The 18,996-nt window shown below is 47.0% G+C and overlaps 1 protein-coding gene across 1 annotated transcript in view; it reads left to right on the top strand.

The window, feature by feature from the left end:
- Nucleotides 1–14,165, top strand: part of LOC138489167 (keratin, type II cytoskeletal 8-like) — an 82,610-nt gene extending 68,445 nt beyond the window's left edge. The window contains exon 9 of the mRNA XM_069616825.1: nt 11,809–14,165. Coding sequence (XP_069472926.1) covers nt 11,809–12,023 — 215 coding nt within the window. The 3' untranslated portion in view covers nt 12,024–14,165. The remainder of the gene's footprint in view (nt 1–11,808) is intronic.
- The last annotated feature ends 4,831 nt before the right edge of the window (nt 14,166–18,996 follow it).

Genomic DNA, 18,996 nt, shown 5'->3' on the forward strand with positions numbered 1-18,996 from the left:
TGTGGTGCTGCCTGCTGTACTCTAGGGATGTGTGGTGGTGCCTGCTGTACTCCAGGGATGTGTGGTGCTGCCTGCTTTACTCTAGGGATGTGTGGTGGCGCCTGCTGTACTCCAGGGATGTGTGGTGCTGCCTGCTGTATTCCAGGAATGAGTGGTAGCACCTGCTGTACTTCAGGAATGTGTGGTGCTGCATGCTGTACTCCAGGAATGTGTGGTGCTGCATGCTGCACTCGAGGGATGTGTGGTACCGCCTGCTGTACTCTAGTGATGTGTGATGGCACCTGCTGTACTCCAGGGATGTGTGGTGCTGCCTGCAGCACTCCAGGGATGTGTGGTGCTGCCTGCAGCACTCCAGGGATGTGTGGTGCTGCCTGCAGTACTCTAGGAATGTGTGGTCTTTGCTGTTGTACTCCAGGGGTGAGCGATGCTGCCTGCTGTACTCCAGGGATGAGTGGTAGCATCTGCTGTACTCCAGGGATGTGTGGTGCTACCTGCTGTACTCCAGGGATGTGTGATACTGCCTGCTGTACTTCATGGATGCGTGGTACTACCTGTTGTACTCAAGGGGTGTGTGGTGCTGCCTGTTGTACTCCAGGGATGTGCTGTGCTGCCTGATGTAGTCCAGGGATGTGCAATGTTGCCTGCTGTTGTACTCCAGGGATGTGTGGTGCTGCCTGCTGTACTCTAGGAATGTGTGCTCTCTGCTGTACTGCAGGGATGTGTGGTACTGCCTGCAGTACTCTAGGGATGCGTAGTACCGCCTGCTGTACTTCAGAGATGTGTGGTGCAGCATGCTGCACTCGACGGATGTGTGGTGCAGCATGCTGCGCTCGACGGATGTGTGGTGCAGCATGCTGCACTCGACGGATGTGTGGTGCAGCATGCTGCACTCGACGGATGTGTGGTACCGCCTGCTGTACTCTAGTGATGTGTGGCGGCACCTGCTGTACTCCAGGGATGTGTGGTGCTGCCTGCAGCACTCCAGGGATGTGTGGTACTGCCCGCAGTACTCCCGGGATTTGTGGTGCTCCCTGCAGTACTCTAGGAATGTGTGGTGCTTGCTGTTGTACTCCAGGGGTGAGCGATGCTGCCTGCTGTACTCCAGGGATGAGTGGTAGCATCTGCTGTACTCCGGGGATGTGTGGTGCTACCTGCTGTACTCCAGGGATGTGTGATACTGCCTGCTGTACTTCATGGATGCGTGGTACTGCCTGTTGTACTCAAGGGGTGTGTGGTGCTGTCTGTTGTACTCCAGGGATGTGCTGTGCTGCCTGATGTAGTCAAGGGATGTGCAGTGTTGCCTGCTGTTGTACTCCAGGGATGTGTGGTGCTGCCTGCTGTACTCTAGGGATGTGTGCTGTCTGCTGTACTGCAGGGATGTGTGGTACTGCCTGCAGTACTCTAGGGATGCGTAGTACCGCCTGCTGTACTTCAGAGATGTGTGATGCTGCCTGCTGTACTCCAGGAATGTGTGGTGCTGCATGCTGCACTCGACGGATGTGTGGTACCACCTGCTGTACTTCATGGATGTGTGGTGCCGCCTGCTGTACTCAAGGGTTGTGTGGTGCTGCCTGCTATACTCCAGGGATGTGAGGTGCTGCCTGCTATAGTCCAGGGATGTGCAGTGCTGTCTGCCATACCCCAGGGATGTGTGGTGCTGCCTGTTGTACTCCAGGGATGTGTGGTGCTGCCTGCTGTACCCCAGGGATGTGTGGTGCTGCCTGCAGTACTCCAGGGATGTGCGGTGCTGTCTGCTGTACCCCAGAGATGTGTGGTGCTGCCTGATGTAGTCCAGGGATGTGCAGTGTTGCCTGCTGTTGTACTCCAGGGATGTGTGGTACTGCCTGCTGTACTTCATGGATGCGTGGTACTGCCTGTTGTACTCAAGGGGTGTGTGGTGCTGCCTGTTGTACTCCAGGGATGTGCTGTGCTGCCTGATGTAGTCCAGGGATGTGCAGTGTTGCCTGCTGTTGTACTCCAGGGATGTGTGGTGCTGCCTGCTGTACTCTAGGGATGTGTGCTGTCTGCTGTACTGCAGGGATGTGTGGTACTGCCTGCAGTACTCTAGGGATGCGTAGTACCGCCTGCTGTACTTCAGAGATGTGTGATGCTGCCTGCTGTACTCCAGGAATGTGTGGTGCTGCATGCTGCACTTGATGGATGTGTGGTACCACCTGCTGTACTTTATGGATGTGTGGTGCTGCCTGCTGTACTCAAGGGGTGTGTGGTGCTGCCTTCTATACTCCAGGGATGTGTGGTGCTGCCTGCTATAGTCCAGGGATGTGCAGTGCTGTCTGCCGTACCCCAGGGATGTGTGGTGCTGCCTGCCGTATTCCAGGGTTGTGTGGTGCTGCCTGCAGTACTCTAGGAATGTGTGGCGCTGCCTGTTGTACTCCAGGGATATGTGGTGCTGCCTGCTGTACCCCAGGGATGTGTGGTGCTGCCTGCAGTACTCCAGGGATGTGCGGTGCTGCCTGCTGTACCCCAGGGATGTGTGGTGCTGCCTGCTGTATTCCAGGGATTTGTGGTATGGCCTGCTTTACTAGATGGACATGTGGTGCCACCTGCTGTGCCCCAGGGATGTGTGGTGCTGCCTGCAGTACTCCAGGGATGTGCGGTGCTGTCTGCTGTACCCCAGGGATGTGTGGTGCTGCCTGCTGTACCCCAGAGATGTGTGGTGCTGCCTGAAGTACTCCAGGGATGTGTGGTGCTGTCTGCTGTACCCCAGGGATGTGTGGTGCTGCCTGCAGTACTCCAGTGATGTGTGGTGCTGCCTGCTGTACCCCAGGGATGTGTGGTGCTGCCTGCCATATTCCAGGGATGTGTGGTGCTGCCTGCAGTACTCTAGGAATATGTGGTGCTGCCTGTTGTACTCCAGGGATGTGTGGTGCTGCCTGCTGTACCCCAGGGATGTGTGGTGCTGCATGCAGTACTCCAGGGATGTGCGGTGCTGTCTGCTGTACCCCAGGGATGTGCGGTGCTGCCTGCTGTATTCCAGGGATGTGTGGTACGGCCTGCTGTACTAGATGGACATGTAATGCCACCTGCTGTACCCCAGGGATGTGTGGTGCTGCCTGCAGTACTCCAGGGATGTGCAGTGCTGTCTGCTGTACCCCAGGGATGTGTGGTGCTGCCTGCTGTACCCCAGGGATGTGTGGTGCTGCCTGCAGTACTCCAGGGATGTGCGGTGCTGTCTGCTGTACCCCAGGGATGTGTGGTGCTGCCTGCAGTACTCCAGGGATGTGTGGTGCTGCCTGCTGTACCCCAAGGATGTGTGGTGCTGCCTGCTGTATTCCAGGGATGTGTGGTACGGCCTGCTGTACTAGATAGACATGTGGTGCCACCTGCTGTGCCCCAGGGATGTGTGGTGCTGCCTGCAGTACTCCAGGGATGTGCGGTGCTGTCTGCTGTACCCCAGGGATGTGTGGTGCTGCCTGCTGTACCCCAGAGATGTGTGGTGCTGCCTGAAGTACTCCAGGGATGTGTGGTGCTGTCTGCTGTACCCCAGGGATGTGTGGTGCTGCCTGCAGTACTCCAGTGATGTGTGGTGCTGCCTGCTGTACCCCAGGGATGTGTGGTGCTGCCTGCCGTATTCCAGGGATGTGTGGTGCTGCCTGCAGTACTCTAGGAATATGTGGTGCTGCCTGTTGTACTCCAGGGATGTGTGGTGCTGCCTGCTGTACCCCAGGGATGTGTGGTGCTGCATGCAGTACTCCAGGGATGTGCGGTGCTGTCTGCTGTACCCCAGGGATGTGCGGTGCTGCCTGCTGTATTCCAGGGATGTGTGGTACGGCCTGCTGTACTAGATGGACATGTAATGCCACCTGCTGTACCCCAGGGATGTGTGGTGCTGCCTGCAGTACTACAGGGATGTGCAGTGCTGTCTGCTGTACCCCAGGGATGTGTGGTGCTGCCTGCTGTACCCCAGGGATGTGTGGTGCTGCCTGCAGTACTCCAGGGATGTGCGGTGCTGTCTGCTGTACCCCAGGGATGTGTGGTGCTGCCTGCAGTACTCCAGGGATGTGTGGTGCTGCCTGCTGTACCCCAAGGATGTGTGGTGCTGCCTGCTGTATTCCAGGGATGTGTGGTACGGCCTGCTGTACTAGATAGACATGTGGTGCCACCTGCTGTACTCCAGTGATGTGTGGTGCTGCCTGCTGTACTCTGGGAATGACTGGTGCCGCCTACTGTACTCCAGGGATGCTCCTACTAAGAGCTTCATGTATAATCCTGTATAGAGAGCAATGGCCGGACAGCAGTTCTAAGGTTCACCAATGAAGTCTATTGTCTGCCTTGGAGACCGGAGGTCACAGTTGCCAGAACTAGTAGCGCCCACTTTTTGAATGGTCTCTGGTACTCAAACCTGTACCCATACCTGATAAAAGAAGCGTGGAGACATTACATTCTGTGGGCCGCAGCTGATTGGATGGTCACCAGAATGCTTGAATGCAATGAGACCTGTCATCTTCTATTCAAAGTCGAACATGTTGAAACTCCAATTGCGTTCTTGTAGGAGCAGCTACACTCTTCCCTACATTTTAAAAGATATAACGTATGTTGTTATGGATGGCTCACTGTTGCAATTCCCTTATTTAAATGAATGGTGTGTTACCATACATGTTTGCCTATGCCCTTGCCCTCCCGAGAGCTGAGCTTAATCGTTTGAACACAACCACCGCTAGTTGAGCCCAGGAAGCCAGCCTGTCTGCATTTGAGATGGCAACAGTGGCCTTTAACTAAGAGACTAAGGCATTCTTCCCAACGATAGAAGCATACTTGGTTGAAAAAGATTTGACCTTTTACTTTTGACCCAATATTTTTGATCGGTTTTTGGGTCGAAATTCGGTCAAATTTAATTAAATACATATATGGTGTGGGCAAAGGGTATAGAGAGGGATGGGTGGACCCCCCCGCAGTTTCAAGCCAAAGCAATTCGGTCAAATGTGAATAGGTCAAATATTTTCAACCAAGTAGACCCAAACCCTCCCAACAACTAAGACATGTAAAGTTTATGAACAGGAATTTTCTTCTCAATGGATTCCTTCCGTATTAACTGTTTTGGAAGCTTTTCTGGCACAAATTGAGCAGATCTATCAATTTGATCAATAAAAAGCAATCACAAAAGAGCATTTCCTTAACCCACGGCCTTCTGAGTTTTGGCCTTCACTGCATATGGTTCAGTATTGTATGGGCACCACTCAATGTTTCCTACCTACGAGTAACCCTGAATGCCGGTTCCATGTGGTAATGTCGCAGTGAAAAAGTCACTGGTAGGCGACTCTTTTTTCCTGACCCCTAAATTTCTTTCCACAAATATTCTAGGAGGGGTATAATTGTATATTATTACCTCCAATCCTAGAATATTTGGGGAAAGTGTTTGATTGTCTGGAGGGTGCATTTTTAGGGAAATGTCGCCACCTATTGGCCATTTCCCCAGCGATATTTTCGATGGATACCTGCCTGTCCTGGTGCTAAGGTTCAATTTTGCTGTATGGCGCTCACATTTGCTAATTTTCAAAAACACACTTGTCAAAATCCATTTGTTGTCTTTTCTTGTGTCTCAAGTATTAGTCAGAACTTTCTCAAGTCAGAAGCTTTAACCCCCATACGCCTTTATCTGCTGCATTTGCGTTCACGAAAAGCCCACTTTGCTTATAGAAAGGAACTTAAGAAGTCCTTGTTTCTTGAGTCACCCTAAAAGAGCAACACAAGACATCATTTCGTGGGGTCTCCTGCACAGAGAGGTCTAGATTAGAGCTTGTGTATCAAGAGCCCAGCCTCCACTGCTGTGCAGGATTTCTCTCAATATTCCTACCTCTGGACCACCTTAAGGCTGCCCCTGATTACATGGTTCAGGGGTTTGTGTTGAGCTGGATAGGTTCTGGGTCAGTACAAAGACACATGTAGGTGTGCCTGTGGTGGGAATTATATATGTACATGAAACATGTATAGGAATGGCTGTTTTACTTTGACTTTTGCAACCCTTTGAATACCAGTACTGATTTGCTCCAACATCTGGAACTCTTATTATCACCTTTCCGTACTATACTTTCATTCTAACTTAACGTTGATAAGTGAGATTTGCTCTAACATCTGAAACTCTTCCCGCCAACTTCCTTGCTTGCTACACTTTCATGTTAACTTAACGCTAAGTGAGATTTGCTCCAACATCTCAAACTCATCTTATCAGCTTTCCATACTATACTTTCATGCTAACTTAACGTTGATAAGTGAGATTTGCTCTAACATCTAGAACTCTTCCCACCAGCGTCCTTGCTTGCTACAGTTTCATGCCAATTTAACGTTGATAAGTGAGATTTGCTCTAACATCTAAAACTCTTGCCACCAGCTTCCTTGCTTGCTACACTTTCATGCCAATTTAATCTTGATATTTGAGATTTGCTCTAACATCTGAAACTCTTCCCACCAGCTTCCTTGCTTGCTACACTTTCATGCTAACTTAACGTTGATAAGTGAGATTTTCTCTAACATCTAAAACTCTTCCCACCAGCGTCTTTGCTTGCTACACTTTCATGGCAATTTAATGTTGATAAGTGAGATTTGCTCCAACATCTGAAACTCTTCCCACCAGCTTCCTTGCTTGCTACACTTTCATGTTAACTTAACGCTAAGTGAGATTTGCTCCAACATCTCAAACTCATCTTATCAGCTTTCCATACTATACTTTCATGCCAACGTAACACTGATAAGTGAGATTTGCACCAACATCTCATAATGTTGCTGCTTTCTGTAATATACTTTCATGCTAACATAACGCTAAATCAGATTTGCTGAACATCTGAAATTCATTTATTTTTGTAAAATTATTTATTGCTTTCATAATGAGATAAACAACAGGAGACTTTATACAATAGACAGTTACATAAGGACACATCGAAAACCTAATGTCATCAGACCTGCCAATCTGTAAATCAAGACAAAAAGAAAAAAGGAGAAGGAAAGAAAATAGAAAAAAGGACAATGCGGCGAGGGGGCTTAAACATACAAATCATTGAACACTTTCCAAATGGCTCATCATGTTGCTGCTTAAACTGGAAGAACACTTTCTCCCTGCTGGAGAGGAGTGACAGGCTGTGCAGCCAGTCATCAACAGTGGGCCTAACATCACTCTTCCAGTGCAACAGAATATGCTTCTTAGCCATCACCAACTTAACGTTGATAAGTAAGATTTGCTCTAACATCTGAAACTCTTCCCACCAGCTTCCTTGCTTGCTACACTTTCATGCCAATTTAACCTTGATATTTGAGATTTGCTCTAACATCTGAAACTCTTCCCACCAGCTTCCTTGCTTGCTACACTTTCATGCTAACTTAACATTGATAAGTAAGATTTGCTCTAACATCTGAAACTCTTCCCACTAGCTTCCTTGCTTGCTACACTTTCATACTAACTTAACATTGATAAGTGAGATTTGCTCTAACATCTGAAACTCTTCCCACAAGCTTCCTTGCCTGCTACACTTTCATACTAACTTAACATTGATAAGTGAGATTTGCTCTAACATCTGAAACTCTTCCCACCAACTTCCTTGCTTGCTACACTTTCATGCTATCTTAATGTTGATCAGTGAGATTTGCTGTAACATCTGAAACTCTTCCCACCAGCTTCCTTGCTTGCTACACTTTCATGCCAATTTAACCTTGATATTTGAGATTTGCTCTAACATCTAAAACTCTTCCCACCAGCTTCCTTGCTTGCTACACTTTCATGCTAATTTAACATTGATAAGTGAGATTTGCTCTAACATCTGAAACTCTTCCCACCAACTTCCTTGCTTGCTACACTTTCATGCCAATTTAACCTTGATATTTGAGATTTGCTCTAACATCTGAAACTCTTCCCACCAGCTTCCTTGCTTGCTACACTTTCATGCCACTTTAACGCTGATAAGTGAGATTTGCTCCAACATCTAAAACTCTTATTATCACCTTTACGTACTATACTTTCATTCTAACTTAACGTTGATAAGTGAAATTTGCTCCAACATCGTACTACACTTTCATATTAACTTAACGTTGATAAGTGAAATTTGCTTTAACATCTGAAACTCTTCCCACCAGCTTCCTTGCTTGCTCCACTTTCATGCTAACTTAACATTGATAAGTGAGATTTGCTCTAACATCTAAAACTCTTCCCACCAGCATCCTTGCTTGCTACAGTTTCATGCCAATTTAACGTTGATAAGTGAGATTTGCTCTAACATCTAAAACTCTTGCCACCAGCTTCCTTGCTTGCTACACTTTCATGCTAACTTAACATTGATATGTGAGATTTGCTCTAACATCTGAAACTCTTCCCACCAGCTTCCTTGCTTGCTACACTTTCATGCTAACTTAACGTTGATAAGTGGGATTTGCTCTAACATCTAAAACTCTTCCCACCAGCGTCTTTGCTTGCTACACTTTCATGGCAATTTAACGTTGATAAGATTTGCTCCAACATCTGAAACTCTTCCCACCAGCTTCCTTGCTTGCTACACTTTCATGCTAACTTAACATTGATATGTGAGATTTGCTCTAACATCTGAAACTCTTCCCACCAGCTCCCTTGCTTGCTACACTTTCATGCCAATTTAACCTTGATATTTGAGATTTCCTCTAACATCTGAAACTCTTCCCACCAGTTTCCTTGCTTGCTACACTTTCATGCTAACTTAACATTGATAAGTGATATTTGCTCTAACATCTAAAACTCTTCCCACCAGCGTCCTTGCTTGCTACACTTTCATGCCAATTTAACGTTGATAAGTGAGATTTTCTCTAACATCTGAAACTCTCCTCACCAGCTTCCTTGCTTGCTATACTTTCATGCTAACTTAACTTTGGTAAGTGAGCTTTGCTCCAACATCTGAAACTCTTCCCACCAGCTTCCTTGCTTGCTACACTTTCATGCTAACTTAACGTTGATAAGTGAGATTTGCTCTAACATCTAAAACTCTTCCCACCAGCGTCCTTGCTTGCTACAGTTTCATGCCAATTTAACATTGATAAGTGAGATTTGCTCTAACATCTAAAACTCTTGCCACCAGCTTCCTTGCTTGCTACACTTTCATGCCAATTTAATCTTGATATTTGAGATTTGCTCTAACATCTGAAACTCTTCCCACCAGCTTCCTTGCTTGCTACACTTTCATGCTAACTTAACGTTGATAAGTGAGATTTGCTCTAACATCTAAAACTCTTCCCACCAGCGTCTTTGCTTGCTACACTTTCATGGCAATTTAACGTTGATAAGTGAGATTTGCTCCAACATCTGAAACTCTTCCCACCAGCTTCCTTGCTTGCTACACTTTCATGCTAACTTAACGTTGATAAGTGAGATTTGCTCTAACATCTAAAACTCTTCCCACCAGCGTCTTTGCTTGCTACACTTTCATGGCAATTTAACGTTGATAAGTGAGATTTGCTCCAACATCTGAAACTCTTCCCACCAGCTTCCTTGCTTGCTACACTTTCATGTTAACTTAACGCTAAGTGAGATTTGCTCCAACATCTCAAACTCATTTTATCAGCTTTCCATACTATACTTTCATGCCAACGTAACACTGATAAGTGAGATTTGCACCAACATCTCATAATGTTCCTGCTTTCTGTAATATACTTTCATGCTAACATAACGCTAAATCAGATTTGCTGAACATCTGAAATTCATTTATTTTTGTAAAATGATTTATTGCTTTCATAATGAGATAAACAACAGGAGACTTTAAACAATAGACAGTTACATAAGGACACATCGAAAACCTAATGTCATCAGACCTGCCAATCTGTAAATCAAGACAAAAAGAAAAAAGGAGAAGGAAAGAAAAGAGAAAAAAGGACAATGCGGCGAGGGGGCTTAAACATACAAATCATCGAACACTTTCCAAATGGCTCATCATGTTGCTGCTTAAACTGGAAGAACACTTTCTCCCTGCTGGAGAGGAGTGACAGGCTGTGCAGCCAGTCATCAACAGTGGGCCTAACATCACTCTTCCAGTGCAACAGAATATGCTTCTTAGCCATCAGAAGAGCTCTATTGACCCAGGAGAGCTTCCCAACAGGCAAGTTGATGTCAGCCGGGAATAAACCCAGTACCCATATCAAAGGTGTGTGGGGAAGGTAGAGACCCAACACAAGGTCTATACTTTGGAGGAGATCTCCCCAGAACAACAGGACTTTCTGACATGACCAAAACATGTGTAAAGTGGTACCCACTATGCTTTTGCAATTGCAACACAGACCATCCAGACTTAACTTACAGGACCACAACTTCCCTGGGGACCAATAAATATAATGATTGATCCTTTGCTGCGTGAATTGCAAATCCAAGTCGATCTTAAAGAGATCTGCTGGGACCAGCACATATATGAGAGCACTCAATAGCAAAAAGTTTACAACCTAGATCCCAGATCCCATCGATCCCTGCCATACGAAGAAGCCAAGTTAAATTCACAGAGAGTACGAATTTTACAGAGCAATGAGGCAGAGAGATGCAAACTTCCAGCTAAATGTAGGATCGTGAGTAAGCCGTGCAAACTAGCACCAGGAGCGAGTATAGCACATCAAATAGATTCTGCAGAGCCAAATAGCGACGAGTCTTAGACATACGCTGTTTGTATTTAAAATGTAAAATCTCAAAATCCAGAAGAGTTTGGCCATCATTGACTTGGCCTATTTTCTAAATACCCGTCCTCTGCCAGGAAACCCTAGAGAGGGTGCGCTTGTCAATTTGCACAGCTGAGTTCTTCCATAAACAAGAATCTGCACTAAGCTAAAACGTATCACCACGGACCACATTAATTTATTTCCACATTTTCACGAAATGCTTGATAAACGGCACAGTCGGGCCATTCGGTAGCCTAATAGCCATGCAAACTAAGCTGGCAAGAGAGGTAGGAGAGACAGAATCTCTCTTGATGAAAGTCCAGGTGGGACAATCAACATGATCCCACAAGAACCAACTATGAAGAGTACGCAACGTGAAGGGGGACAGCCTAACATTAAGAAAGCCAAAGCCACCTAAATGCACCGGTCTGAGAAGGACATCCCATAGAATCATAGAGCTCCCACCTTCCAGCGGAGGAATCTATTAAGCAGCTTATTTACATCCTTCACCAGCTTACTGTGCTATACTTTTCTGCTAACTTAACGTTAATAAGTGAGATTTGCTCCAACATCTGAAACCTTTCCTATCAGCTTTCCGTACTATACTTTCATGGGGCCCATGTCTGCTCCCCCACCAGTTACACACCTGCATTGCCTCCCTGGCATCCCCCGCACTGGGGGACTGTTTTCTGTATCCCTACAGTCCCCCACCAGCACTTGACACCTGATGTCTGCACTTACCCTTGCCACCAGCTGGCTCTGCTTCTCTTATGGTTTTTATTTATTCTATTACCCCATATACTGCACTATCCCCACACCCCCTCCGACTCCACACTTTTCCTCTTCCCCCTTCCCCTGTACTTGCGCAATCTGAATGGAACTTGGCCTAGTAGGTTGGCTGTCTCTGTCTTCCCTCTTTTCCCCCTCCCTTACCATGTCGCAACTTGAAACACTTGTTTAAAGGCGCGTCATAAATGCCATATCATATCTTAACTTAACTTTGATAAGTGAGATTTCCTCCAACATCTGAAGCTTCTTAACTGCTATACTTTAATGCGAACTTACTGTTGACAAGCGAGAATTTAACCAATATCTGAAACGTTTCCTATCTGCTTTCTGGGCTATACTTTCATGGTAACTTTACATTGATATGTGAATGCCTTACATTGTTTGGAAAAAGTCTGTCCTTACCTTTTCCAGCAGGATCACTGATGCAAGACTTACCCATCTCCTCCATGGCGAGCACTAACGTCTCCTCTGGATTTTCTGCCCCAGCGAATACCAACGTTTCCTTCAACTATTCAGCGCCGGTGAGCGCCAACCCAGCCCCGACGAAGAAGCCAGTCATGATAAAGACCATTGAGACTGTTAATGGGCAAAGAATCTCTGAATCTAGCCAATACTCCAAAGATTAGTCCCAGTGGAATTGACCGCTCCAGTGGGCCACCACATCAGGGGAACCATTGGAGGGTCCTCAGCAGCAGTTACACCTCCAGTTGAACCCTTTTCAGAGAACAACTCCTTTTCTATTTTCTTTTTCTGACCATATGGAGATTTAAAGTTCCATATATTATGTGCAGTATGATAAAACGATGGAACTGAAAATCAAAGTCCTCTGCACCATTCCCAAATCTATTTATAAAATAGGGACACCCCTTCTCTGCAATACATTCCACAGACACCTTCCAAGATGTTCCTCTGGATCCTTCTGTTTCAGTCAATCGTTTTTATAAAACCAACAAAGACGAGGTCTGTGTCTCGGTGCTCGAGTTCTCCCTCTGGAACTATGTCCCAACCCCGCCTCCCCCATTCTAAAGTCAGAACAACGACCAATTCCGCAAAAGCAATCACACATTGGCTTTTCACTCAATTACTCTTTGTAACATGTTTCATTTTGTAAACCTATTTGTGTCATACTAATGATCTTGGCATCTTAAGGCAACTTTGAAGGCATGTGTGTGCCTTGAAAGAAACAAAACCTATATGTTTCCCACCATGGTGTAACTCAGACCAGGCATAGAAGTAATTGATAACATTTTCCCAAGAACCTGGATATACTAAACCTCTTATTACAGACCTTCTTCAGGGATTTCAGCGATTCCCTGTTCTTGTTAACTTATTGGCCTGTAGTTTACCTTTCTGAGTCCTCTAAGCTGTCTGATACCTCTCTTGAATGCAGATCATTGCCACTGATCTATCCTTCATAGTTTGGATTCCTGTGTTGCTCCTTGTTTGCTATCAAGGGTGCCAATATAAAGTCACAAACTGGCTTTTGGTGTTTCACCATCAGTTTGATGGATTCTTTGGCTGGCATAAGCTTACATCTACTGTGTTGTGCCAGAAGTGTTAAGCAATAACATCTGAGCAGGCATGCCTTATTGGGTGGTAATGGCCCGGGGACCAGGCAATAGACCTGTGTGAAGCGAGAGCCTTAACGATGGGGCCCAGTGTCATTACCACCCAATCCAGCAGTCAGCTCGGCTTCTAGTGCTATCAGCACCACAGGCTTTTAATACAGGGCGCTCAAAGTAATGTATTTGTTTGAGTGAACAGTATCTAAGATGGCCACCATGGCAAGAATCCCCTTCCATTTGCATGGCGGCTGGGGTGGCCGAAGCGGCGGCAGCAGGAATCAGGTGGGGGGGAGGAGTGTAGTCTGGAGGGAGGGCGCGAGAAGGGGCAGAAAATGGCAGGGCGGGCTCTTGAATCTCCGAGCTGGCTTGGACACAGTCTTGGATCGTGGGATTTAGCCTGTGATCCGAGCAAGCTGATTGCCTGTGGTGCCCACTCCGGGGGCTAATGAGGCATTTTAGCCCTGGTGGAGAAGCTTGTAACATGTGTTATTGGCCCAAACTTGAGTTATGTGCCAGAGATGAAGCCAAGGATGCATCATGATGGTAAAGGCTAATAACACATGTTACAGCCCTCTCCCTCAGGGCTGTAATGCATCTATAATATGGCAAAATCACAAACACAGGAGGATAGCTCAGCGGCAGCGTGCGCATCCCCGGGTCCGCGACCCCACAATTACGCAACTAAGAAAAACAAACAATTCCTGTAACAGCGCCTCGATGCCTGCGGGCTGTATGAGCGCTTTATAAATGTAAAATAAATAAAATAGGATAGAAATAAAAGGGATCAGGTGGAGAAGGTGATTGGATCCTTGTAGTGAGCATTGTCCTGGTGGAATGTTGGCTAAGAGAGAAACTGAGCATTAATACAGAACGTTGGGAGAGAAACACCAAGCTTTGCAACATTGGTGAGCGCCCTCTGCTGGCCCATTCTTTACAATGGCCTGCCAAAATCCCAATGTTATGAGACTTGAGGTGTATATCAATGCACTTTTTACCCTACCTTTAGCATAGCCATGCACCCATTTCCCTCCTAAAAAGCAGACAGGCCAGAAATGAATATGGTTATCAAATCACATATTCTGCAGCTGTCCAGGGGTTAAAGGGTCTGTGTTATTTATGATCAGACATACGATATCTGTAAAATCAGCAGTAGAATCATTGTACAATGTAATTATCTTGAAATAAACATACAATTTAAAGTTACTGTGTGGAATTTCTGTACAACCAGAATTTTCTGTTGCAGGTTTTTATCAGAAAAGTTCCCGTACTACTAAGTCTAAAAGCACCTTATAGAAATGTATCAGAAACTCTACCCAAACACAAACAAAAATACAGGATGAACCCCAGAGAAAATAACATAGACCATTGAAAATCAATAAATATGACAGAATGTGTTAAGGAAGAAAGAAATGTGCAGAAGTAATAACAGTATCCTGCTTGTTTTCTCTGAAAGGTGGATACGATATTTTGGCAGCCGAAATAACACTGCACTGTAAGGAGGATAGAGCTCTTTTGCTTGCTGTGTCCTTTTGTTACACACCTTGATTGGATGAATACTCAACACGTGACCAGTGAAGTACTCATTCAGTCAGGCTTTGATATTGACATGGCATTGCCAGGCAAATCCTGATTGGATAGAAACTCACGTCATTCTATTCCTAACAACACCAGTGCCAGGTACTCCTATATAATGAAGGTCCCGACTTATATATATATTGAATCAACAGCTGAATGAAGTGGAGCCCCCCGCCCCCACTTAAACCTAAACAGAGAAATTCAAAGGGACTTATGTGGTGTAGCAATAATGCAAAAATTGTATTTATAATGTTACAAAATACTAGTATTCAAAGGCATTGTGTTTATAAAGTCGAAAATGGCATTACCGTGATGTAATATGGTGGCGAGGCACAGAATGAACAATAAAATAATCTGTAACACAGACAGAAAATCGTCTGGCTAAAATGCCTTTAATGAAAATACATGTAACCAAATTGTGACTAAAATAAGAAGAAACTGAGTAGTGGGGAAAGTGTGTAAGGATGAGATAATTTTAAAGTTGAGACGTTCGAGGACACCATGCTTTCAGAAACTTGACTAATGGACAGAAACCAGACATTAAATCGGGCCTGGTCGAAACTCTAATCTGAAGAATCCAGCTGTACAAAATTATAATTGAACAGTGCACCGAAAGAAGAGTCAAGAATGCATGCTAGAGCGTATTTCATTTTGAAGGTTTTAGTCCAATTAAAATTAATTGCCCAATGAGCTAATGCTAACAATGAGGTTGTCTAAGACTGAGCAGGAGCGGTGGGGGCAGATTGCCTCCTCATATTTGACTATAAAATTGAGCTCTGGGTAATGCTGAGGGGGTTCTTTTGAGGCAGGGAACTTGACCAGAGCAGATAGGGCTGCTCGGTGTCAGTAGGGAAATGAAATAATCCTTTATGAACTTAACAGTCTCTTTGCACATTTTAGCTGTCCTTATTGAATTGTGTTGGAGTATGTGAATCCTGCACCCCAACCTCCTCAAGGTGCAGCTATCATGTTTTACAAGTACTAGAGGGTGTGCTCTAACCTATGGGCCCGTCAGATGACTGTGCGCCCTCCTGTACACATGGCAGCAGAGGATGGTTTTTGACCATCAATTATTGATTAAAACAAGTCACATAATGGCCGTTGACACAAAGTAACTCTAGGTCTTCGGCAATATCACGAGTCCTTCACCATTTCGGGCTGAGTAGACTGTGAAGCACCCCGTAGACAATGGTAGTAATTCAGACCGCAGTCTGGGCCTGAAGGTACCCGGCATATCTCCTCCCATCTCTATGGGCGGCGGACCAGACGAAAACCTGAAGAAGGCAGTGATCGAGAGGGTTGGGAGAACAAAAAAGGTGAGTGAAAACTGCCCTAGCCGATAGAGACAGGGACACGGGGAAAAAGAATAATGGCAGTCCAGATTTGGGAACAAACCAAAACCATTAACTGCATTCAAAAATCAATAACAAGAGTAAAATATTAATGAGGGACATGCATGCATGTGGTCAGGGTTTGTGTCTGACTTGTTACATGTCACGCTATGTATGTGTCTAAATTTGTATGTTGTGGGAGTTCATGTGGCTCGCTTAGTGGCATAACTGTCTGCGTGCGCAGTTAAAACATTGGAACTAGTATAAAAATTATATTTTAAGCTGAATAAAAAATTGGCATGAAGCCCAGGTTTTGAAATTGAAAAAATTGCATTAAAATAAGTGGTCAGATATTATAGTTTAAAGCACACAAATTCGTGGTGATTGCAGCCCAAAAAGAGTTAGACAACCTGTCAAAAGTGCAAAAATGCTGGTACACTTTAAGTAAACATATTGGGGCCGATTCATGGAACAAACGTGCGCCGAAAATCCATGCGCAAGCAGGCGCAAGGTAGCGCAAGCGCGAGAAACGAAGTGCACGCGCACGTGTGCGATTCAAGGAAGACGCTGCGCGTCTTTCCCGCTGTCCGTGCGCCCAATCCAGCCATGGCGCACGCAGGCATACACGGCGTGCGCTACGCGCACAGCAAAAGCGCACATAGCGCGGCGCACACAACCAAAGTGGGCGGAACAGTGGGCGTAACACGTGGAATGGGGAATAACGTGTGAAAAAGAAGGCGTAACTGGGGAAGTACTGCAGGGAACTACACGGAACGCCCACACGCATGCGAACAACCCGTATTCATGGATCTGAATACGGGAAACCCGCGCACGGCAAAAGACGCACACAGGCGTCAACACGTCCGCCACACGAAGGCAGGTGGAAGCGTCCCCGCGCACAGTATAAAAGTGCGCGCAAACAGCAAACACGTATATACAGCTACGATGAATGCCCCATTTGTTGCAGCACTGATCGTGGGACACCGCAGGAGGAGGAGAGTAGCCAGGGCACGCATTTTCGCACCACGGACAAGCCTTTTTGGGATGCCTGACGACCAGGTCTATGGCAGGTATAGGTTTCCACCCCACATCATCCTAGACCTGGTCAGGGAGTGGGAAGATGACCTTATATCCCCCACCCTTTGCTCCCAAGCATTGAGCCCCTTGGAGAAGCTGCTCAATGTCCTGCATTTTTTGGCCACTGGGTCATTTCAGCGGACTACTGCCATAGTGGGGGGGGTCTCACAGGCCACGCAGTCACGCTGCCTACACCAGGTACTGGCAATCATGACAGCGCGCCCCTCAGCCCGCAGGCACATATACATGCCCAGAACACCCGCAGAAAGGCAGGCCGTTGTCCTGGATTTTTTCAGGGTGGCACACTTCCCCAAAGTGCTCGGTGCCATAGATTGCACCCATGTGGCCCTACGTCCACCTAGGGCCACTGAGCACATCTACCGAAACCGAAAGCACTTGCATTCCATCAATGTACAGGTGGTATGCGATGCAAAGGGAATCATCACCTCTCTCTATGCAAACTACCCTGGCTCCACCCATGACAGTTTCATATACAGAATGTCCGCCCTGAGCCGGGCCCTGGCAGCTGGGCAGCATGGCAACACATGGCTCCTAGGTGAGTACAAATGCCCTTGCACATGCATGCATGTCACACACACACACACAAATAAACAAACCACAATAATCACAACCATTTACACCTCCCCAGGGGACAGTGCCTACCCTCTGAGCAACCACATGATGACGCCAATCCGGAACCCCACCACACCACCCCAGGTAAGATACAACGCTGCCCATATTGCAACCAGGGCCATAGTGGAGCGCACATTCGGAGTGCTCAAGTCACGTTTCCGTTCCCTTGACCGCTCTGGCGGGCAGCTACTCTATGCACCACCAGTAGTGTGCAGGATCATTGTGGCAGCATGTGTCCTGCACAATGTTGCAACACGGCAGGGCGTCCTGGCGGACATGGTGGTGCCCCCACATGCCCAGCCACAGGCACAGGCGCTGCCCATGGGAGGGGACAGGGCACGTGGCGAGGAAGCCCGGACCCAGCTTGTGGCCACATTTTTCACCTAAACTCCCACCCCTGCGGAGTGCACACAGGCCTGGCACATACCAGGTGACAATCGATGATGACAAAGAGACAGTCAACTGTCACAACCCTACCACCCTGAGATAGTTGCCATGGAAGTGCCACATCGTCTGCATCCCCAGGCTATTTAAACACAAGCTCTCCTGTGTGACCAAACGGCACACATATGAGATGACATGATATGGCCTATACACAAGTATTTCAAGGTGCGATGAGGCAGGGAGGGGGGAACAAGGGAAGACAGACAACGGTACTACTAGGCCAGGTGTCATTTAGATTGTGCAAGTGCAGGGGTAGGGGGAAGGGAAAAGTGCAAGGGGAAGGGGAGGGGGGGAGTGCAGTACAGGGGAATTAGACCAAAAAACAAATACATAGGCCAGCTGGTGGCAACTGCAAAGGTAAGTGCAGACAAGTGCTGGGAAGGGGGGGCTGTAGGGATAGAGAGACAGTTCAGCAGTGCAGGGGTTGCCAGGGAGGCAGTGCGAGTGGAGAGTGGCTGGGCCAGGGACCGAGGTCGGTGAGAGTGGCCCAGTTGCAGATCCAGTGCAGTTCCAGTGAAGAATTTTGCAAGGGAGAGGCAGAGAGAAAGCAGAAGCAAAGTGGAAGGTCTTGAGGTGCTTCCCGAACCGGAGATGGTTCCCCTCAAGTTCCAGTGAGGCAGGAAGGCTGTTCCAGAGGGAGGGCCCTGCCGCGGAGAGAGATCTACCCCCAGCTAGTTGCTCTGAGAAGCGGATGACCCTGACATGCAAGGTGTGCATCACACACACCTGCAAAACAGGCCATGGCCATCGCTGTTATGTCACTCAAACCCTCCCAAACCACAACATGACATGGCAAGCAATACCCATACACCAACACAGTAACAATAAGGTACACATTGCCATGTCCAAAATGTACAGCGGCATCAGACAATGATGCCTGACCTGGAATCAGATGAAATGACAGACCAACAACCTCCCACCCAAAATAAGTCATTTCCAAATGCATTACAAGAGTTGTAGACGTAACATGTCCT

Source organism: Ambystoma mexicanum, chromosome 9, assembly GCF_040938575.1.
Source record: "Ambystoma mexicanum isolate Mex_15411 chromosome 9, UKY_AmexF1_1, whole genome shotgun sequence".
Taxonomy (NCBI): domain Eukaryota; kingdom Metazoa; phylum Chordata; class Amphibia; order Caudata; family Ambystomatidae; genus Ambystoma; species Ambystoma mexicanum.